This window comes from Patagioenas fasciata, chromosome Z, assembly GCF_037038585.1.
Source record: "Patagioenas fasciata isolate bPatFas1 chromosome Z, bPatFas1.hap1, whole genome shotgun sequence".
NCBI classification, from domain to species: domain Eukaryota; kingdom Metazoa; phylum Chordata; class Aves; order Columbiformes; family Columbidae; genus Patagioenas; species Patagioenas fasciata.
Genome location: NC_092560.1, coordinates 36,108,825 through 36,133,007, shown reverse-complemented (window position 1 = coordinate 36,133,007; position 24,183 = coordinate 36,108,825). Strand labels below are relative to the sequence as shown.

At 38.6% G+C, this 24,183-nt stretch overlaps 1 protein-coding gene across 9 annotated transcripts in view; it reads left to right on the top strand.

Moving 5' to 3' along the window:
• Nucleotides 1–23,423, top strand: part of CDC42SE2 (CDC42 small effector 2) — a 269,695-nt gene extending 246,272 nt beyond the window's left edge. For 6 of the 9 annotated variants that reach the window (XM_071802012.1, XM_065861415.2, XM_071802013.1 and 3 more), the window contains 3 exons: nucleotides 16,271–16,372; nucleotides 20,924–21,041; nucleotides 21,473–23,423. In XM_071802012.1, the coding sequence (XP_071658113.1) occupies nucleotides 16,271–16,372; nucleotides 20,924–21,022 (201 nt within the window). In that variant the 3' untranslated portion in view covers nucleotides 21,023–21,041; nucleotides 21,473–23,423. Of the gene's footprint in view, nucleotides 1–4,133; nucleotides 4,298–7,163; nucleotides 7,246–16,270; nucleotides 16,373–20,923; nucleotides 21,042–21,472 lie in introns of those variants that run through there. The other 3 variants (XR_011736397.1, XR_011736396.1, XR_011736399.1) reach the window with 3 other exon arrangements.
• The last annotated feature ends 760 nt before the right edge of the window (nucleotides 23,424–24,183 follow it).

The following is a 24,183-nucleotide window of genomic DNA, read 5'->3' as shown; positions in this document are numbered from 1 at the left end:
ATCACTGGCAATTTATTTTTTGTAACCAAACATAGCAGACATTTATATCTGCAATGCGTAAGACAAGAAAGAAGCCTGCAGAGAAAAATTTGGGAAGGGCAGAAAGGTTTGGGTTTTCTTTGGTGATCCCAAAGAGGGAATGTTGAGTCTCTTGATAGTGCATGCATCTTTCCACTTTCTAACTTTGTTAGCTTTGCAGATTGAAAACAAAACCTACTTGTGCTGCTCTTAGTGGAGAAGTTTAAGTTTGCCCCTGAGTTTTAAAGAATATTAGATTCATAATGTGTTACAATATGTTAAAATTAACACTTCGAAGCTTAAGAAATTATGCTTAAAATTTTCTAGAATTATGTTATGGAAAGAACTAGGGTCACTTCTGAAGCTATAATGTTTGGCTTTGCATAAAAGCAGCTGCAGTATAAACCAAGTGTACATTTTTTTTATGAAGACAAGCTTTTTAAGCTTATGAAGAGCTATAGTGATTCACTTTCTTTAGGAGAGACTTCAACATAGCTGTTACAGGTGACTTAGGACAAGGAAAGGCGAAGGAATAGCTAGAAGCTTAACATGGCAGAATTTCATAATACTCTATGGTCTTCTAACTATGCAGCCTTTGGGATCCTTTATCAAGGTAATTTGTAAATCAGTTTTTCTTTCTGGTAAGAAAAAACAGCAGTAAAATTCCTGCTTGGATGGCTGTCAAATTATGAAGTTGACCGATACCTTTACGAGGACCAGAACAGAGGTTAAGGTTGCTGTCACAGAGCAGAGCAGAGGCAGGGAGTGCCCCTGAGAAGTGAGTGTGCGGTGGGCTGCGAACACCAGTCCCCTAGAAGTTGAAGCAGGCAGTGAAGAAAGGGATGTGGAGCCACAGGGACAGCAGCACCACCACAACCTTCTGATTTTCGAAAGTATTTCTAGTGCACTGTTTCCAGACATCTGAAGTGGAAGGTTAAAGAGTCTCTGAGAAGCTCTCCATAGGGTAACTATAAAGTGACAAGTGTTTTACCAATTCCATGATAGACAACTCAGATTCTACCTTAAGTGAGACCTTTCGACTTGATGCATCTCTTGTTGTCCTAAGCTATTTTGATGTAGTATGCAGCTCTACTTAGTCTGAAACTCTGAAGCTATTGAGAGTCATGAAGGTGGCAATGTCTGTGCAGGACAGCAGTTGTAGGTGGCTACACTAATGCATGTGTACACAGATCTTCACAGACTTCGTGGAAACTCGGTGAAATGGCAAAGCAAGGTTGAGACATAGAAAACATGCAGGAGATCTGGGAACAAAATGAACTTCTTGCAAATTCTGTGCCTTGATCATGGAAGCATGTTTCTGGGTGGTATAGCCTGATGACATTGTGGCATAGGGAACTCTTAAAATAATCTGATGTGATTGGAATTTAGCAGTTGTCATGCTGGTGAGCCAGCTGTTCAAAACCAACTTGTTTTATTGGTATAGTTGCCAGAGTCCACTGGAGACCTATGTGTTAGTAAAAAGTACCTGACACTCAGGCCATGAAACAGAGTGGTGGTAGTGGTGTTTTAGCTTAGCTGTGGTTTTTTCTTTAATTTAGGAACAATAGATATTTTCCTACCAACAGTTACTAGTCAATTTTGTATTCATAGCTCTAGTTGTTGAGATGATGGAGTTGTGTACCTGTCTTTTTTGGTATTATATGGTTCAATTTGCTGAAGAGTAAAAGGAAAAAAAATTTGTTATAAATAATCTATACTTACTACTATGCACTCAGTTTAGAAATTTACAGCCTGCAGCTCTTTATAAAATCTGGGTTTGTTCTGTATTTTTATTGCTTTTTCTCCTCTTTATTCTGACTTTTTTAACCACCAGTGACTGTAAATGTGTAGCCAACAGCTGCTCTTGGCTATATCTTGTTTACGGTATAAGCTGACTACACTTGTGGAAATGGAAAGCAGTTCCCTAAAATGGCCAATGATTCAAGAACCTGAAGGAGTCAAGAGTTCTTCATGGTGCTCAGTGTTGCAATGCCAAACCTGTTCTGCTAAAGAACCATGTTTTCCTATTCTTCCTGTCTTAAGAAACTCCTAAATATGGCTTGTTCTGGCAAGACCAGTAAATCTGACACGCTAAGAAAGCAAATATATTTCCTGGATTTCTACAGTGGATCCAACTTTGGAATTGCCAGCACTAGACTGAAGGAATAGCATCTAAAAGTATGCAAGTAGGAGACACAATAATACAGTAATAGAAATTCTACTCTCACAGTAATAAATTTATCATAGATAACTTACTGCAGAAGACCTGCATTACAAGGAGGCATAGGTTACCACAGAAATGGATTAGTAAGTAGAAGGGTTTTTCTGGACATTATGATCAACCAACACTGCCTGTAAAAATGATTATATGATTTGTTGTTGATCCTACTTCTGAGTCCAGCAGTAAATTCTGAATAATGAACGTACCTCAGGCTTTATCCTCAACAAAATTTGTGTCTATTCCAAGTGCAGCTAGTGGGAGAGTAAGGAGATATTGCTACTGCTCCTGACTGGTTCTTTTCAACAAGACTGGATTTAGAAGAGTAGAATTTGACAAATGAATCAGGAATATGGGACACTTTCTGACTTGATGAAATGTAAATAGTTCATGATTGCTTATACTCAAGACCTGTGGAATTGAGGCATACCTTAGCTAGACTATGCCTGTACATGCTGTACATGCTTGGAACTGGTGTTTTCCAGCAAGGATTCCTTTGTTTTGCTAGGGAAAGCAGAACACTCCTTGAGAGGACTTAATTTTTATGTTCCATGTTGAACTGAAATAGGTAGGAATACTGTGCTTTACTAGAAGTTTTTCTCACAATGGTCGGTCTTCTTATCTGTCTTGCTAGCCTGCTGATTTGCAGTAGCACACCATGTTTCTCTTCCATTGCCCTTATGCTTCTGTTGTAATTTGTTAATTGCCTCCTGAACAATTTCTCTTCCATCTTTCAGGGGTATTTACTACACTTTGGGCACAGGTATTTGTGTTGTTCGTCTGTGTCAGATACTATTCTGAATATGTCAAAAGCTGAGCAGAAAGCTATTTTAAGTCTGAGTGCAGCTGTTGATTTGAACATTTCTTAGGAGTTACTGGTAGGATACTCTTCCAGAGATGCTTCTAGCCATGCCATGTGTGGGCTTGACATCTAAGCAGCTCTAAAATATGTACTGGGCCATCTGTTGCTAAATTGTCTTGGATGCTTATTGTATTGTCTTTTTAAAATTTTGTGTATAATGCCATCATTTCCACACCCACTACTGGAATCACCTTTCAAATGAGTGGCTGTTTTTCATAGTATAGGAAGAATTTGGGAGGCTGTTTCTCCCTCCCTTCTGTAGGTTTCAACTACTTTTTGCTTTCAAGAGCAAGCAAAGACACACTACGTCATAATGTATTTTGAGATGCACTTGTTCCAGTGCCTTACCTAAAATGAACTGGATGAACATGACAGCCAGATTTGGGAACTCAGCAGAAGTCCTCACAGGAGCAAGAAGTGGGTAGCCAGTGAAGCAGATTCATGATTCTGTGTTTATGAATGCTTCTCATCACTGTGAAACAGGGCACCTGAGGCCATGTGGCTGCTTATATGCTGATGAGGTAACTGGTCAGGGTGCTTTTGGACCAACAAGGAGAACCCAGAGATAATGATGAGTTCACACAGGTGACAAATAACTTTGCAACAAAATACCAATGGGAAGATTGCCAGAAAGGTCAGCAGCCAGGAGTATGTCTCATGGTCCGGACACACACAAAACTGAGATGGGATTAGTTGCTTCTAAAAAGGATTTGTACCAGGAAAAAAAAAAAGTATCTTAATTCAGAGCAAGTTCATTTTGATAAAACTTCAGTGGGAAGTAAGTAGTGCAGTACACAACCAGAAGACTGGGTGAGTATTTAGGTATTCAATTGCATACATATATAAATAAACAAGAAGCTGCTGCTATTTGGGCCAGCTAGTGTCAGGCTTTGAAGATGACCTTCACAGAGGTATTTAGAAGCTGATGAATTCACTGTCTGTGGTTGTTGACTCTCAAGGATATTAGTATTAAATGTTATGGCTTTTTTTTCCCTGCGGCACAAGTACTAAAGCTTCCACCCATTAATTCTACAGATAAAAAAGATCAGTGCGGTAAATCCTGAAGATCCGGCTTCTCCCAGTAAAGGAATTACGTATGAGTTGTGTGTGGAGGTTTTCTGAAAACACCATGTGTGCCCTGATTTCTTGTCATAGTCGAAGGTGAATTACAGTGTGCAGTACTGAACTCCTGCTTGTGAGTACGTAAGATAATGCATTTAGAGCTATTATATTCAGAGCAGTAGGCGTTTTAACTAGCTAGTCTAGAGAAAGTGTTAGACATAGTAAGTGATTGGATTTCTTTGGTGTGTCTGAGGATCCTCTACCTGGCAGTGGCTGTTATCTGTTTGGAGGTAACATTTCAGTTTATTTTTTTGTTCTTGTACTTTTCTGTACTGGTGTTTAGTATGTGCATATCACAGAATCACAGAATGTTAGAGATTGGAAAGGACCTCGAAAGATCATCTAGTCCAATCCCCCTGCTGGAGCAGGAACACCCAGATGAGGTTACACAGGAATGTGTCCAGGTGGGTTTTGAATGTCTCCAGAGTAGGAGACTCCACAACCCCCCTGGGCAGCCTGTTCCAGTGTTCTGTCACCCTTACTGAGAAGAAGTTTCTTCTCAAATTTAAGTGGAACCTTCTGTGTTCCAGTTTGTACCCAATTACCTCTTGTCCTATCATTGGTTGTCACAGAGAGGAGCCTGGCTCCATCCTTGTGACACTCACCCTTTACATATTTATAAATATTAATGAGGTCACCCCTTAGTCTCCTCTTCTCCAAACTAGAGACCAAGCTCCCTCAGCCTTTCCTCATAAGGGAGATGCTCCACTCCCTTAATCATCTTTGTTGCCCTACGCTGGACTCTCTCCAGCAGTTCCCTGTCCTTCTTGAACTGAGGGGCCCAGAACTGGACACAATATTCCAGGTGTGGTCTCACCAGGGCAGAGTAGAGGGGAAGGAGAACCTCTCTCGACCCATTAACCACCCCCCTTCTAATACATCCCAGGATGCCATTGGCCTTCCTGGCCACAAGGGCACAGTGCTGGCTCATGGTCATCCTGCTGTCCACCAGGACCCCCAGGTCCTTTTCCCCTACACTGCTCTCTAACAGGTCGTTCCCCAACTTATACTGAAACCTGGGGTTGTTCCTACCCAGATGTAAGACTCTACACTTGCCCTTGTTATATTTCATTAAATTTTTCCCTGCCCAACTCTCCAGCCTGTCCAGGTCCCGCTGGATGGCAGCACAGCCTTCTGGCGTGTCAGCCACTCCTCCCAGCTTCATGTCATCAGCAAACTTGCTGATAGTACACTCTATTCCCTCATCCAAATCTTTGATGAATATGTTGAATAATATAGACCCCAGTACTGAGCCTTGAGGCACTCCATTAGATACAGACCTCCAACTGGACTCTGCTCATTGACCACAACTCTCTGGCTTCTTCCCTTCAGCCAATTCGCAGTCCACCTCACTACCCAGTCATCCAGACTGCACTCCCTCAGTTTAGCTGTCAGGATGCTGTGGGAGACTGTGTCAAATGCTTTACTCAAGTCAAGGTAGACCACGTCCACCGCTCTGCCATCATCCATCCATCTCGTTATGTCCTCATAAAAGTCAATGAGGTTGGTCAAGCACGACTTGCCTTTGGTGAAGCCATGCTGACTGCCCCTTTTGACCGTCTTATCCCTGATATGCCTTGAGATGGCACCAAGGATAAGTTGTTCCATCAGTTTCCCAGGGATGGAGGTGAGGCTGACCGGTCTAGAGTTACCCGGGTCCTCCTTCTTGCCCTTTTTGAAGTCTGGAGAGTCATTTGCTTTCCTTCATTCCTCAGGCACCTCTCCTGTTTCCCAAGACTTGGCAAAGATGACGGAGAGTGGTCTAGCAATGACCTCAGCCAGCTCCCTCAGCACCTGCAGGTGCATCCCATCTGGACCCATGGATTTATGGATGTCCAGATTGCCTAACTGTCATTCCAGTTTAGAATATCATACAGAGTGTACCTACGAGTACAGAGGGCTTATATGTACTATAACTTATGCAACGTACGTGCTTCCATATAGATGCAAATATGTGCAGATACCTGCATGCGCAGGACATAACAAACCCGTTTGTATTAGTCACCTACTGAAGGAGGTGTTACTGCAGGATTTACAAGCATGTAGTGTAATTTCTTAACAAAAGAATTTCAATATGCAGCATACTTGAGGATACTCGAAGCTTTTGTTTATGTTGTAGCTGGGGGGGGACACATTCATTTGGCTGAGCAGGAGGGGGCTACATGTTGTAACCCTGACACACATCTTCTAGAGAGCTGCAGCTCCTGTCATGCCAGATGACCTTTCAAGTATTTCCTGTGCTCCTGTTGGAAAAGATCAGCGAGTGAAAAGAGCTCAACGTGATGCAGATTGCAGTGTGTTGTTATCAGCGCTGTGGAATTTTTTGTTTTTAAGAAGCTGTTAGAAATTTCCAGGAAGTTTGTATTGCAGTGTATCTTTACATCATTTGTTTAATGTGTCTTTTAACATTATGTTTTTGATCACGGGGGAGAATATACTGCGTCTGTGTTACAGCAAAGTCAGTTCGAGCCCACTCTGCATTCTTCCTCTTCATCATCAGTTGATGAGACTTGACAAATAATCTAGGTGGCAAGAGACCTCTGGATATCATCTAGTGCAATGCACCTACTCAGAACAGAACCAACTGTGGCTTTTGCGGGGCTGAAACAAAGAAATAAACTTAACAGCAGAGTCAATTATACTGTTAAGTGGCATTCTTTATTTTTTCAGTGCTGGGCAACACTGGGCATCATCTTCCCTAAGTGCTTCAGCAACTGGATGCTCTTGCATTGCTTATATTCACATAATTATTACATATGCATTACAATTTTTTAAAAACTTGACATACAATACATCTATAGTAAGAAATAATTGATTATGTTAGTTATAATTGTTTAGTCTCTTACTTACAATACACCTGTTAATTATTAGTAAAATATAAACTAAGCACTCTGCTTCTAAACAATGTATCACTTAATCTTCTGTCTCCCTCTTGTCATGCAGAAGGATCTGAAACCTGAAAAATATCCCCTCATTTTGCAGATGGTCAGAAAGCGTTTATCTCATGTCAATTGGTTAATGATGGGTATGTCTTTTATAACTTAATCACAGTATACATGAATTTGGCACCTTCTCTTCAGGTCCATCTCCAGTTGTGTTCAGGGGGTCTCCAGGGATGGATATTCAGATTAATTGGGTTCTTGGTTCAGTGTTTGACCACCTAGTTAGTTTGTGGTATAATGTGGCAGTCAAGTTACAAGTTGTAAATGTCATCCTAAAGTTATGCTAATATGTGTTTTGAAAGGGACAGTGCTTACTGGCTATACCAAGGAATCTGGCTTACTCTGTGACTTAATGTTGGTTTAAGCATCTGGAACAGAACAAGTTCCCATTAATGTGTGAGCTAAACACATTTCTTAAAAGACCTATTGTCTTTTGGAGTCATTTGACCGCATCTGGCAAATTTTCCTGTTTATTTAGAAAAAGGGCTAGTATTGCCAGTTTTGTCATATGATGACTAACGTCATCACAATATAAGGGAATATTGTGCAAACAGATCAAAAAGTGCACACTTCAAAAGACTCAAGAAGGTGCTAAATTTGCTAAAAGGAAAGGAACTGAGTGAGATAACAACATGCAATCCAGTTTGAAGTATTCATTTATAAAATATATTAATTCAGTGTGAAATTGTACTTAAGATTTTATAAAATCAACTTCTCTTCCATATTAAATATTTTATTTTCCCTGTACTTTTTTTTCTTTTTTTTTTTAAACAGTGACAGAATTGCTAGTTCCTTTGCTTAGGAGTTCAGAAAACAGTCAGGTTTGCTTATTCTTTTTTTGCCACTTGAGTCAGTAAATCCCAAGTGATTTTCCCTAAAGGCTAAATCCAATGTACATTTAAAAATCCATTTATTAGATGCTAACTATAACGGCTTACATTATTTTAAAAGTTGCCTCTTTTCCATCCTTTGTCTCAATTTCCTGACTCTCCTTTAGCTAGAAGAGTTGGGCAGCATCCTGGGTTTTTGGAAAACTCAATGAAAGCTGGGTGTGCTGGAGGCCTGTTGCTTGTCTCTGTTGCTGAAGCGCTGGCGTGAAAACCTGGGCTGTGTTCCTTCTGCTTCTGTTCTGATGAAGCCATAGTTTGTAAGATCATAAGCAATCAAAACTCTTTAAGCAATCTGCTGGAAACCGCTGATGTAAGGGACTGAGAAAAACGTGTTAGTAGCGGGATCAGCTTTGGAGTTTCACAGCTGATGAAAATCACAGCGCTGATCAGAACGTCATTACACTGGGCTTAGGTACTACATGTTACTGCTTTAGAATAAATCTATCCCTGAAATACAGTGTTTTGCAGGGAGTGGGTAGCATTTTAGTTTACCTTGCATATTATCTTGGTTGTCCTTCTCTGTGTTTCTTCTGTTTGATAGACCTCTTAACGTAAGGCATTTGCACCCTAAAGGTTACTTCTTCATCCTTTCCTCGTCAGAGAGTATGTGGTCTCCTACAGTTCAATATAGTCAGTGTCACTCTGTGGTTCAAAAAATAAATTAAATGTTAAAACTTTAAACACATGGTCATGCTTAACTGGAATTTTAACATTACTGTGCATGATGTCTCTTTGATCAGCTTCCATATAATAATTACAGATTATATAAATGTTGGAATTTGCAATGTAAGCTCATGGGTTTAAAAAGTTGAGAAAAAAATGGATGGTACCACAATATTCAGGGAAATGTTTAGGAGGCACAAAGCCATTTCTTCTTCAAAAGTATCATACTGGCTATGTAGTGATCCTATACATCCAGCCACTAGTTTCGCAGTACTAGTTTGCTACATAATAATCCAGTTGCTAGAGATGGGAGTGTATTAGCATTCCAGCCTTGTATGTGTACATGCTTTTCATTGTTCTTTACACGAAGTTCTAGGTTCTTAGTTAGGGAGGAAAGTGTAGTGAAAGGCATCTTAAACACATAATGCACAAAATCAAATACAAGGGACATCCTTGCCTCTGCAGCCCCTTTACATACGGTTTGGTGAAAGACAAGCTTTAAGACCTTCTTTGGTAGTTTTGATGGTCAATATTGGGAACCCAGACATGTCTCTTTTGAGAGACAGCCAGCCAGACTGTTCTGGAAGCAGAGCAGCATGTATGTGGGAGGACCAAATGCCACCTTTGCAGGTTGATGTGATAGCTCCTATTCTGAGCAAGTACTCGGCTCCTCCTGTGCGTTAGCCTGTGGAGGATCAGCTGGGTGGCACAGCATAGGGACTCCTCAGGGCAGATATAAAAAGTAAGAGAGGTCAAAGAAGAAAAATAAAATGAAGGGTGCTTTCTCTTTTTCAGTGTCTCCTGTAACCGTCCAAACCCCTCATCTTGAAATGGTTTACTATCTTGTCTTTGATTAAGTCCTTTCTTTAGATTTCTATGTTAGTTTTATCTTTGGCCTGCACTGCTTTTGAAGTTTCAGCTGAGTTCTTGAATACAAAGCTAGCAAGCAGCTCTATTTCAACAGAGAGTTGTACCATTGAAAAGTTTAATAGATCACTTTTGTCCTCAGGGAAAAGTCATGAAACAACTATCTTGATTGGTGGCAAAGATCCCAGAGAGTAAATTACCAGATTAAGAGTTTACTTTTTGCATTGGGTTAGCCTTACATTAATGCTAGAATGAATGCTAACAGAAGTTCTCCAAAAAAAATTGGTTTTTGAGGATTATTTGTGAAAGAAGGTCAAACGCAATAGCTGTGAGCCTCCATATGAATCTGATACTTCCTATTAAAAAAAAAAAAATATAGCAAATCACTTACTTAACTATAACTATCTTGAAAGTGCATCAAAGTGCATCTGTATAGGGTTGAATGTATAAGCAGACTAACTCCTAATCGTGGAAACAAATGTTCTAGGTTGATACAGAGGAGAACCAGAAGTGTATTTCCTGTTGCATTTGTCATTTTCTGCCATAAGAGCAGCAGTTTTGGTGTCTCTACTGAGATTTATTTTTCTGTAGGAGAGGTTGGAAATGGATTGTTTTAGTATGGAAAGATACAGGAGCTCTAGTGTGGCAAAGGATTAAATGATGTAGTTGAAAGTTATTGTACTTCATGATGCTCAGATTACCCTGCTGCTACTTAAAAGTCAAACTTGCAAAGAGCTATCATAGAGAGTGAATTGCTTCTTACTGTATTGGATGCCATTTTAGTGACTGAGATAGCAGTGACCAAGCAGTTTGGAAAGCTGACCCTCATGTCGTGGAGACAAGTTTAAAAGCCGTGTAACCTTCTAATGTTTATCTTCTAGTGTACTAGTGTTATCTTTCTGCTTTGACAAGAGCACAATTTTTAGCGGTAATAAATGTAAATGGTCCTTCTCTGACCACAGAAACTCATTCTGCAAACCAAGGATCCAGCTGAATCGTTCCCTTCTCTGTTCACCAGGGAGTTTCCCCGTAGAGAGATAGCAAGTAGATTTATTAAGTCTTGAATCAGGCTTCAGAGAGGAATTAAGTGTTCTTTAGTTAACTTCTTGCCAAGAGAGATAAGCCTGTTTTATGACAGTGATCATTTAATAAATGGAAAAAAAGCTATTTTTTGTCTTAGCCAGTGTATGGGAATTGCGGAAGATTGGCGAGGAGGAGAAAGCTAAACACGCTCAAGTGACCCGCAGCTGGGGTATAAAGAAAACACATACATCACACTAATTGTTTTACTGACCTTGTGTGCTTGACAAGTAGAACCCCTGTGTTAGATAACACAGGCCTGGGAGAAACTCTGGACACCTTATCACTGTGTCTGAGATTCCTGCTTTGTTGTGAGAAAGAGCGGGAGGCTGCACCTGCCTGAAGCCGTGAAATACAGGCGAGCTCAGCAGGCCCAGCGATCTTCCAGCAGGGCTAAACTTACCAGCGCCTGCGTCCCTGCTTACGCCGCCTCTGCCTGGGAGCTCAGGTGTAGCTACAGAGATCCCCCAGTAGAGAGGTAACCAAAATAAACTTGCTCTTTGCAATTACATTGGTGGCCTCTGGCTCTTCTCGCGACGTGCCTGTGCTTGTGCACACAGCCAGGTTACTGAGCCTGCACACCACCAGTAAGCATTGCTGACTCCAGGAAGGCAAACCTGGCACGTGGATGGGGACCACTGAAGCCTCAGATGCTGCTGCCATGGCACAGTCTACTGTGGAATGTTATTAATACTTTGATTTACACAATCTGCACTCCTTTTAAATAATCTTTTTTATTTTTAAAAATAATCCAAAATTAGAGAAGAAACTGATACAAGACTGGAAAATTGATCTTGGGAAATGGATGCTTTTACTCTGCATCAGATGAGATGCCAAAGCGTGGTGTTTTGTTTTTCCCTAATTATGTATCAAGGCTGTTTGGAAGTTAAAATACAAAAGATGTTTCTCATCATTTTATTCAGAAAGGGAGAGTATAAAGCACAGGGATTATGCCTCAATAAATGTTACTTTTTAGATTTTCTGCATGCAAGTCTGTACCAAGCTTACAAATTTTATATTGAAATAAGAGAAGCCAAATAGTATCTCATGAAAAATAATAGAGGTAACCTTGCAGAATAATGAGGAATTATGACAAATTTGAATATAAGTTCCTCTTCTACAGATAGTCAGAAGGAAAGGAGAAAGGAGAAAAATTTCCAGAACTTTTATTTTTTATTTGTATATATAGAGGCAGAGAACTTGTCTAATTCAGAACTGCTGCCATTGCTCGGGAGTGTCTTGAGCTAGAGAAGCACAGTCTAGCCTCTGGAGAAAATTTGGAAGTAGTCAAAAAAGACCACTTCTTCCCTGCAAGCCAAAAATAGAGGGCAATAAAAGGAATTTTACATGCCTCTGGACCCATCAGTGGCAATTATTTGTTTAAAGAAACAAATTACAGTTTTGAATTTCTTGCAGTAAAATGCTTGTGGCTTTGCTGAAGGGCAGATTGAATACATGGTATAAATAGTTTAATTTTTTTAAACAGAATTTTAAAACTGTTTATCAAAAGTTTCACGAAACTTGCAGGCTTAAAATAATTTCTGTATTGTTTTAACTGTTGGTGGCTTTCTGAATTCTGATCTTTTATTTCGAAAGAGATGCTACCCTGTGTGGGTGCGAAGCATCACTTGCAGATTAAGAATAGAAGAGATGTCAATTCTCTACTTCATTACTGTGGTAACTGAAATGTGATCCAATTTCGTTGCATCTAGTACATGTTCAAAGCTTCCGAGGTGGGTTCTCAGGCTGCTTCTGTTCCTTTCAAACATTTAACACACAGACCTGCATCTCTTCTGCTTCCGTTTAAAGATTATTTATTCTTTTATGGTGTAAAGATTACCTAGTGTGTACTTCGCAGTACAGGTTCTGCAGATTTTTGTCAAGGGAACAAACCAAGTAAAGCTATTAAACAGTGACATTTCATGTTCTGCTTCCAAGATCCCTTTACAAGTCTCTTCATCTCACCTCACTTCTGTTGTGCTCCTTGCCACGCCTGTCCCCCTTAGTAAAGGGGGAAGTGACTTGGGACAAGGCAAGAGGGGGAAATACTACAATTCGGATTTTGAACTTTTTTGTCCATCAATACCAAATGTTTCAATAATGACCCAAGATAACAAACAAGTTAGCTAACAATAACGTGAGCTTTCTTCTACTTCCCCTTGCTACGAAAACATCCACAAGAAACACAGATACAGCGCATAGGTTCTCATTGCAGTTAGGCCGACATAGTTGAGACATATGTGTTCTGCGAGAAACATCCTTAAAGCAAATCTTTAGATGATACAAGCATTCACACATACGAATGTTGAAGTCCTTTGCACTAGCGTCATAAACATGCAGTTGTTTTCTAGATCACCTTTATAGTCAAATCTCATTACTATATTGGCTAGTGGTGTAGATTCTAAAGCTAATTATTTATGGTATGTTATTGAGTGGAGTTTGTGCCATGAGTGCAGGCTAGTGGGAATTAATTTTCACTGGGCTCTGTCAGCTCGGGCACGTGACTTGCACTAGGAGCAAGCATGGAATGGCACAAGTGATACAGAGGGAAATTAGCATCATTGTACAATTCATTTCTTAAGTAAGAGGTGACTGTGTTGCTTCTCAGCATCCTTAAAGTAAATATGCTAAATTTACTGAAGAATCGATCTATGTGTTAGTTCTTATTGTTTAAAGACAGTGGTATTGCATGTATTCTCTCAGGTACAGGGCCTCAGAAAAAAAGAACTTCACAACAAAACCCTGGCAAAGCCAGTGTTTATTGTGTCCTCTCTAAAAGCTTTGTAACCTTTCCTCGCATGTTCCCCTACTCCTGTCCCCTGTGTTACATTCCTCAAAAAGAGGTGATTTCTTATATTGTTCCCCATGCTAACTGGTCACTGGTTCTTGCTGAAGTTGTCTATAGAAATGACACATCTTGGTAGGAGCAGCCATGCACTGGAGCAGAAAAGTTGGTGTTGGGGAGCCATGATGTGCATTAGATGTCTTTTTGCAGCCTGCTTCAGACCGGCTCGCCTGGTCCGTTAGCCTCAATGTCTTTTAGCAGTAAGAGTGCATCAGCAAGTCTTCCAGTTCAGCTTCACCCAAAAGAAGTCCTATTTGTACACTCCAAGATTGCTCTGAAATTTAAAATGAAACATTGTAAATAGGGACTGGGAAAGTTGCTTCAAAAGCATGCCCATGAGCCAAGCTAAAACACTGGTGTAAATGCAGACCAAATGCTTCTGCAGCAAAAAAAACCCACAAAGACTTGCTTTCAGAGTGAAATACTTTATGGTCTTAATGTAGCAGAGCATTTAAATATTGTTCCATTGCTTCAAGGAGATCACGTGTGTGGGCACATGCCCTGGTGTGACTGGTGATGGCCTCTGGTAAGAAACTTGCTTGAGATAAGAAAGAGGATTTGATGGCAGTTCACTTTAACTGGTGGTTACTGGTTGACTAGCTGATGATTAAGGGAGAATCATTTACAGTAATTCACAAGATCCAGCACTCTAATTCTGTTACTGGAATGCCAGTGATCTTAGCAACCACTAAAGGAGCAAAATAACTTGAGTCACCCAAAGAAGGAGTTTGGTTTTTTGTGAAAGGATTAAAACAAAAAAATTCCAAAAGCTCTGAGATTTTCTACGTTTTCTCTGCATCAAAACCCTGTATTTCAAAACTCTGCTAAAACCGAGAGACCGTGGATATATTGTTTAGAAATATAAATGTATCTGACTTTGGCTGGTTTTGGTTTTGTTGGTTTTTTTTTAAACGGGGAGAGGGGCAACTACGGCAGACCTGAAACAATTTTAAATGTTCTAATTGGCATGGTGTGCTACAGCTCTCTAGAGCTTCTTACTGTGTCAGAGTCACAGCATGTTACAATTCTATATTGTGTAAATACAGCAATGTGCATTTAAAATGATCATCACACCTGGTGGAGATGCTTCTCATGCTGAACACATCAGATGAGCAGTTCTCATCCAGTGGCAGCATAAGCCTGGTATGGGGTCTGTCCCCCCAAGTTAGTCACATATGCTTTACTAGTTGATATCGTGCATAAATTAAGAAATTGTTTACTATTAATGCATTGGTGGGACATGGTAATAGATTCTGTTGTGGCTTTTTATGGCTTTATGAACTCTACTAATGTTTTTCTGTAATTTAGAAAGCTTGATTGATTTCCATAAACGTTTTCTCTGTGAAAGCCCTGAAACTACAGGAAGATGTTTTTATAGCTATGATTCTTTTATTTGGTTGATTTTGTCAAATTTGTTGGGAGAGTTCACTAATAGTTTGGAATAGATCGCGTCACTTTGTTCTGTTGTTTCACCCGAGCTATTGATATGATGCAGTAAGGTACTGAAACATACTGAAATCTGGTTTTAGTAATAGGGAAAAGGTACTGGAAAGGATTAAATGTGTTTGTACTTGCTGGCTAGCCCCCAGGATGTATACTCATAGCTGTGGGCTCTGATTCACAAAGATGTAATCTGTAGCTGTGTTTCAGTAGCGAGTAGCCTATATACCTTTGTGTCTTGATTCTTAGTGGTCTTTGGATTTCGTTACAGGTTGGAAATGGAGATCCTTTTAAAAATGAGACTGAGTGGACTTGAAGATGATGGGATGTTTTTAATTCAGCTCAGATAGTTTCTTAGTTATTACACTATATTTTGTATGACACACCTTAAATTGAGATATTCATAATGTGCTTCATGGCTATTGTTTCTTCTTTCAAATACAGGATCTGGTGACTACACACTGTATGGTTTACTCTGTGTAAGCTCCCTGGCTCTGGCTTAAGAAACAAAAATGAGATTTTTTGTTTTATTATTTTAGAGGCAATACTTAGCCAGAGGCAGACAACCAAAGCATCTTTAATTAGAGGAAGTCCTTACTGCCTCCAGTTTTTCATTTGTTTATTATTACATTAACAAAAAAATAAAGCTGTGATGCTGAGAAAGGGGAGGCACAGGAATCAGAGTCCCCATTCTGGCATCCTGACGTACTCTCAGACTGCACACCTTCAGCTCACACTCTGCAACCATGCAGACTGGAAGTTGTCTGTGTGTACAGGTTTCAGCAAAGATGTGTCTGTGATTAACCCTGATCAAACTCAAGGCATTGTGAAGTGAAGTATATTACAAATAGTGGCAGAAATTCCCATGGCATGCAAATCAGAAATTCTGTTAAGTTCAAGGTTTCATAGACTGTACTGATGGTCTTTGATCCTTAATTATTTTTTTGAATGACTAAACCTCAAATATCATCTGTCACATCATGATTTAAATACAAATATAGGCAGAAGTTACTCTATAAAACCTTTCAGATATTGCAACCGTGGAATGTAGTAAAGTAATTTACAAAGATCTTGTTGGCCTAGATATTAGCAGTGGTATCAGTGTTGGTCTAATGCTATGCTGTAGATCCTTTAAGTAAAAACAAAGGACAGTATTACCAACATCTTGGTTAACCTGGGAATTTGGAGTCTGCTTGTTGACTCTATGAAAATATCGTGGTGTATGAAAAACCCTGTGGACAATTAACTCTTACATTTATGACACACATTGTTTTTGCCTTTTTGATGACTCTCAGTTAGAAGGTTTCTTTACCTTCTTTTCAGAAAAGACGACGGCGAATTGACCGAAGCATGATTGGGGAGCCAACAAACTTTGTTCACACAGCTCATGTAGGATCAGGAGACCTGTTCAGTGGAATGAATTCGGTAAGCATGAGTGGATGAAGAGTATTTCCATCTTGGAATACAGGAACACTGTGTATGTATATCATGGCTGAAGCAAACAGTCAACTCTAAGAAAGAATCTGCGTAAAACTGAAGACCAACATACATCTTATTTCCAAGTGCTAAACACTTGTATTCAGGATTATGGCATACCGGTTTTAAAATTCCTATGTTTATTGACAATACGTAGTAGATGCTATATAAATTGTACAGAGTATGAGTAGAATACTTTTAAAAAATTCATTCTGATGGCATGTATGAACTAAAATAGAGGTATATTTAAAAATATACTAGAGTATTTCAGAGAAAACTTTAAAAAGTATGTTATAATTGACTAGATTTCTCACCTTAAATTCTTTTAAGCTGCTTTGAATATAGTTCATGTAAAACTCTAACTTGCCTTGGTTTATGATGCACACAAATATTTTTGGATATCCTTGTTGAGGTTTTTCTGTCTTCTGTAGCCATATTTGCAGGGTGAATTATTTCCAGGGCAAGCAGTGATGTCATAGGCAAGGTTTTGTGGCTTCCTGTAGATGACAGGAGCAATAAATATTTTTGTCTCTCTGAAAGTAAAAAACAGAGGCTAAGATAGATACTGAAAATTGGCTTATGAGGATAGATTTCTTTTGTACAACTTTGTATTTATGCACTGTGTCAATCGGTGTTTAAGGTCAACACTATGCAATCTAGAAAAGGGTTTTATGTAGATAACGATGAAAAATACTTAATGATCTTAACAATCCTCTTTAAAGGAAAAAAATTTTTTTGAGATGAAAGTGATGAGAAATAACTTATTGACAAAGGAGAAGAAATAATTCTGTCAGAGGCATCAGAGTACAGAGCAGAGCTGTAAAGGAAGGAGATAATTTTAATGTAGTCAGGTGAGGTAATTTGTAGTTTCATCTAGTTTACAGCTCATTGAAATCAGACAAAAACTTTTTTAACTCAGTACATATTGAGGAAGGGCAAAGCTAGAAAATCTGACATGACAAACAATATAATACGTTTTCTCAGAAACAACATGATAGATTGGAAGTGACATCTACTAAAACCTGTGTAAGCAAGTTAAGTGGACAAGCACAGCTTCAACTTGATAAAATTGAGTTAAAGCCAATTACTTATTTAATGCAATATATTACATGAATATCTAAAGCCATTATAAACTGAAACAATAAAGTGATAATAAAATGAGTTTTCTTTTTATTTCTGGGGGTTTTCTTTTGTTTGTCTAAAGTGTGGCTTTTTGCTTTTTAAACGTTTGTTGTCCTTCCTGTGAGAACCTTCCTCATTCTCACAGCTGAGCTGCCTCTTGAGGTTTGTGGTGATTGCCTGACGCTTGTCTTTTTAACCTTAGACTTTACCCCTGCTTGCCATCACCTTTGCCTTACATAACATCCAGTTTATCTCTGGATAGCATATAATAATCATTATTGTCCCTCTATATAGACTTTTTGATTTTGAATGCTCATAAATGACTGTCTTTTTCTCTCACTTTTTATTTTTTAAATTTGGATAATGTGCTGCATCAGTGGCCAGGGTGATTTTTCTGATCCCAAATAGAAAGGATCTGTATGCAAAAAATAACCCTTTCCCCGCCTCTGCCTCTTCAGAAGCAAAAATCTCTACTTTTTCACACTGCTTATTTTTCTTCTTCTTCTGTGGTGGCTTACTGGGGTAATACTGTATCCAGTCTCCTTGTTAATTCTTCACAGCATAAACTCCAAGATTACAGTGTTTTTCTGGGGCTTAATTTCCTTTATAGTGTGGACATAATACTCTCTCATGAACCTCCGTGTCGGTTTTCTCTTCTGAATACTTTAGGAAGACCTCCTGCATTTTCATTAGCTTTTCCCATAGAAGTTTGAGTCTTCATCCACTGTCTGATGTGTGCCTGTTTTCTGAGGACAGTAGTTTTGACTACTGAAATATTTTGCTTTTTGTTTGCCTCCTGTAGAGCACCTTGCTCCTTTTTTTAAAGGTACACTGAAACAGTAGAAGCCCTTTGTGCACTATTTCTTTCTCATTCCTATCACTTTCTTTCGTATTTTACCTTCGTATTCCATGCAGAAATTTCACCTTCTTCTGCTTCATATTCCTCAGTTTAGCCTTCGATTTCATTTATTCTGTTCTTTTCTTAGTTTTCCCTTGTTTTCTTTCTCAAGGGACCATCTGTGCTATATTCTAGTTTTGAAAGGGAGGGAAAGGAGAAAAAAAGAAAGGAGGAAATTAATGAGATATATAAGTAGCACAACAGATTGTGTGATCTTTAATTGGTGGAATCTCTTCCCCTTCCAAAATCTTTAAATACTTATTCTATCTAAATTAGACATAGGAGAGAAGAACCTTGCTGTTATGTATGATCAAAGGAAGGCAATGTCATCTTTTTGAAAGAAAAAAAAATCATTTCATTTCGTGGTGCTTGTTCTGGCAGCTCAGGCTGTCTCCAAAGGACAATGCTTCACAAAGAATACCACCTTATAATCGCACAATTGTTAGACCTGCATTTTGCTTGGTGTTCTTAACATCGTATATCTCCTATATAAGTTTTCATATACAAAATAGCTACTGAACTGGTAAAGCAGTCAAGTTTAATTTGCTAAATTCTCTTTGCTTCAGGTGTAACAGCCTCTGCATTTTAGATTGATATTTTCTTACCCACTAATACAAACATCTATATGTGTGACTCAAGCACCAGAGAAATTATTCTAACCTTTAGAAGAAGTGCTTGTAAAAATTTACACTGTAGCCTGGCAATTTGTGTTGATTTGCTGTTCTTCAGAATTTTAAAGTCATGTAGGCAAGTTGTCAGGCTGACAGGTGACGTGGCCTGGAGATGTTTTTCTAGTTCTTTTTCACTAGAGGCAGGGTTCATTCAGTTGAAATTAATGCCATCCTCAAGTAATTGTTGTGAATACATTTACATGTAGATTGATTATTTTTTGAGAGAAAAAAGAAGATTAAATTCAAACTCCTTTTATTCCAAAGAGCAACAGAAGATCCTTGGTGAAGAAAACTATGAGAGCTCAGTGAAATACAAAAGTTCTTAAACACCACTGCATGAATGTGGTTGCATTTCTCCACAGTTCCTTACTGACTTTGTAGTCTCTGATGTCAGCCCTACTACAGCATTGGCTCTGAACACTTTTCCTTGAAGAAAAATGTAACTATAACATTGCTTTGCTGCAGCTGTATTACTTATTTGAACAAGGTGCCAAGGTAGTAAATGGCTTTACGTTGCACTGCTTAAATACATAAAAATAAGGTATTATGTGCAGCACTGCAATATGCCATGCTATTGAAGACAAAGATCCTAAATCGAGCTCTCTTTTCACATGGGTTTGAGAAACTCTGTAAGAAGGAGTTCTGCTGATTTTGTGTGTGTGTGCATGTGTTTTGCTTTACTGTGGAAAAGAATATATTTATTTTGTCTTTTTAGACAGGGCAAATACCGTGCAATCTACTTGAAAATATTTCTCCAGTGCTGTTTTAATACAGCTTTCTAGTGATGTTTTGAGGTCTCTATGAAGGAACATACCTGTACTAATTGTAACAGTGCCCTGCAGGCATAGGCTTTGCTGCAAGTTCCATTTCAGAAGCTGTAGCCTTGAAAGAATATGTTGTTTTGTACTCATTGTGTACTTGTTATTTATGCTCTGGGGTGTAGAGAGAAAAAGGCCAAACCTTTGAGGTTGGTGTTGTCTTCCTGCAGGCACTTCGAGATTATTATTTTGACTCATGCAAGGCAAGCAGGAAAGAACTGTGGGTTCCCTTCCTTTTTGTCGATAAAAGCAATGAAAGCCGTAGAGGGATGTGCGTGTCTTGGGGGTGGGGAGGGATGATGTCCTTTACGTATTTATTTGCACCATGCTAAAAATACCTTCAAATAAGTTATTTCCAGGGATGTTGATAGATTAAGTATGATTTAAGTAGTAACGGCCCTGCCATTGAGAGGAATAGTAGCAATTAAGGAAAGCAGTGTATGCTGTTACATAAATAGATAAATAAATAAACCTTCCACAAACCAAAACCTTGGTTTTGGTTTAGAGAATCCTTTTTTAATCATGTGAAGTTAGCCATTCAGTGCAGAAGCTATCCAGATATTTTGTAAGTTGTCTATTATATTTTTAACATAATGATAGCCACTTCTGGTTTATCGTACTTGGCAAAGAACACTTTCCATATAATAAGATAAATTATAGCTTGTCAGATGGAGTGGAGTGGGATACCAGTAAGAAATTTGATCTATTCTTTTTCAAGTAATCAAGCGGGTCAGTAAAAGCCTGAATCAGCTGGTTTTCTTCAACAGAGAGGAAGAACTTCTGCCTCAGCACTAGTCCTTCCATCTCACTTGTTCAGCTGCCTGCAGAAGTGAAAATTTCATCAAACCTACACTGCGTATCTCCTCATGCAAAAGTAATGTAGCATTAATGACACAGGAGCACTTCAGAACCAAACCTAAACAATAAACGCAATCAGAAGCATTTGGTGCCATTCTTATTTTCTCTTCCTCCCTTTCCCTTTTGTCTTCAGGTCAGCTCAATTCAGAATCAAATGCAGTCCAAGGGAGGCTATGGAGGTGGCATGTCTGCAAATGTTCAGATGCAGCTTGTAGATACAAAGGCAGGATAGCCTTTGGGAAACCTTTCCAGTAAGTACTGCATGCTGCTTTTTAGGTACTGTTAGAGTAGTAGGAAAATAAATCGTACTGCTTTGTAATTAGTTCCCTATAAATAGCTATGTCTTTATGATGCCTGATTTTAAAATGCATTTATGAGTAAAAAATCCAATATCATGTAGACATGTTAATTTTTTTGCCCAATGAACAGGAGACTGTCCTGACTGCATCAGTCTGTTTGTATGTTTTATACCTAAGACGATAATGTAGGCAAATCTTTGCAAGTAAAGTTAGTTGTGTGATAAATTTCAGAAGAATTTTTTTATATGATTAGTATACCATTTTGGCAACAGTTCCATCCATTTAAGTATAGTATGTGTGGTGTTAATTAATAGCAATGTTACAGTAGTAAAACAGTCACTCAGAATGTTCAAACTCTGTTTAATGTGTTTTCTGTCTTCCAGGTTTGTGTGAGTTCCTGTATCTTTTTCCCTGTGTCCCCTCTTTTGCCTTGGTGACTGCTTTCTGTGCTTATGACAAGAGAAGTGATGGCTCATTGTTCACCCTTTGTGATTACTCCAGTGAAGATTTGCTGTTCTGCTCTGATGATGCCATTTATCAGATTGGTCCGACCGTGCCTTTTGGTGGCATGCACACATTGGCCTCTACCCGTATCATGGACATAGAGCTGTTTAGGATCAGTTTTAGATTTTGTTTGCCTTAAGGCGAATTAAAGCACCAACCTTATATTCCCTCATCCCTCAGAAATATTAATGCACAACATTTGGTTGCTTTTTAGTCTTTAAATATTTTCTTCACTCAAGTAATTTAGAAACGAGTGAGTTTCCATTAATGTCTTCAGTCATCTGTTGTTCATACCCATCTTTGAAAGGTCTGGGACCTGCAAGCACAAATGATTATTTCATACAAAATCAGCAGAGTAGATGACTGCATGCTTTGTGAAGTTGCTTTGTATGGTGGCCCGCTTGGTGCTAGGAGAAAAAAAAACTTGCCTACTGCAGACTGGTGAGAAACTTTGCTATGGCACCAAGTTATGCCTGTTCCTGAAAAAGGAGTTGTAACTTAGCTGCTTCAGAGTTATGTCTTTATTTTAGTTTTTATCCAGCTGGTCTTGAAATAATAAAGAGAGAGCTTGCATTCATGAGGCATTTGTTGTAAATGTTCAATATATTTATTTTGAAAGAGCTGATCTGAAGACTGTAAATCAGTGTAGTACCGTATCTAAGCATTGTGGAAACACTTTAGTCTATTTAAAAAGAAAAGCATCATGTTTGGCTGCTCTTTTTTCTTTTTACTATTTTTCTTAATTCTGGGCTGTATGTTCATTTCCAGCAACAGCATGTCAGACTGCCTGCAATATTAGCTGAAAAGTTTAGTAGACCTCTTTTAAGTAGTTGGCAGTTTCTATGTACTAAATGTTTAGGGGCCATGGAAGTTGCTGAGAGCAACATACTAACCTGGCAGAACAGATGCCAACTAAAACAACATACAGGGTGACTTTTTACTAAGTCAGTAAAACGCCTTTTGCTCAGGTTCCAAAGCATGTTTCTTTCACATGTTGTGAAATTGTATTTTAATATTGCACTGTTTTCAGATTATTGCTGTAGATTGTCCCTTTTTTTCCTCCTTGTAGGTGGTTTGAGCGAAGTCGATGATTGAGTCCTGGTTGAGTTAAATTTTTATGTGGTTGAAAAAACCCATCCAAACAAATAAAGCATAACTGAGCCTAGTCAAATCCATTTTTGTACACATACACGCATGTATTCATAAATACAGATTGCTGTCATAAATGATTCTTTATTCTTTTTCCATCCTTTCCCTGATTTCACTTTGCAACAGCTGTCAGATTGATTTAAACATGTATAAACCTACCAACTCTGCTCTCACAGTTTGCAAAGAACATAGAAAATGCAGGGCCATGGAGGTAGTTTGCCTTCTCTCAGTTTTCCTCCAGTGGCAGGTGTCAGTTGTCTGGTTGAATAGTTTGAATTAGGTGGGATAGTCTTCACTGATAAAGGTACTGATTTGTCATGACAGAAGATAAAGATGTTCAATTGTCTGGGTGCATAAACATGTGGCAGTGCAGTGATTATTCTTTTTTTCCAGCGATCAACATGTCCAGTGCCACTTTATCAATGAGTCTTAACTACACTTTGTTTATGAAATTATTTGAGCTTTGTCACTGGTAATAGCGGCTTAAATTTGCTTGCCAAACATATCTTGCACTTGTCAAAATGTTTTCAGCTCAATAGCCAGGAAAAAAAAAAAATGACATATTTTTATAACAGACATAATTTGTACATTGTGTTCATTCTTGAATAAAGTCAGTTCAGTGTTGGCTTGTAGATATTAAAAGGAAAGTATTGACTTTGATTCAATAAATGTTTTCTTTCATTTGGTGGCCTATCCTTTTTCTTGTTCGTAACTTGCATTAGAAAAACACTTGCAGCCTACAGACAAATTTGAGGTGTTGATAAGTAATTGCAGGCTTGAGGGTTTTTTCATACCACTAGACCCTATTGTTGCCAAGTGGATTAACCCATAATTTTATTGATAGTTTTGTTGCCTTGATTCAGTGTGTATACCAGGGGCTTCTGCAAGGATCTTCAAGAGAAGGTTTATTAAAAAATATATTTGAAACTTTCATATACAGGCTTGCTTTCCTTTTGACTGCAACTGGTATGTGCATTACTTTCTTGATCATCTTTCCAATTACTGTGGTGATCAGCAGAAGACTTAATCATACAACTAGTCATTGTAATATGCGTATCTGCATTAAATATATCTTCGAGGCACCATATTGTCTACTCCGTATTTGACTCAATTAATTTTTATATTTTACACTCTCAAAGTTAAGTCCTTGAGCACTGATTTACTACTTCAGACTTCATGCTGAATTGTTTTAAAGATGGATCATTAGTTCTTTAGGTCATGGCAAGTTCTAATTTGCCATCTGAGGAAAAAGGATGGTTCTAAAGGGTAAGGCCATGAGGTATCAATCAACTAGAGGGTCCTTTTCTTTAATTGTTGAGGTTGTAGAAGCTTAGTACTATCCATAAAGGTGTTTATTGAAGAGCAGATATTTTAATATAACCATCTATAAAAATAAAGGGGTTTGATCTCTCAAAGAAGCAGCCAACTTGTGTACACGTAG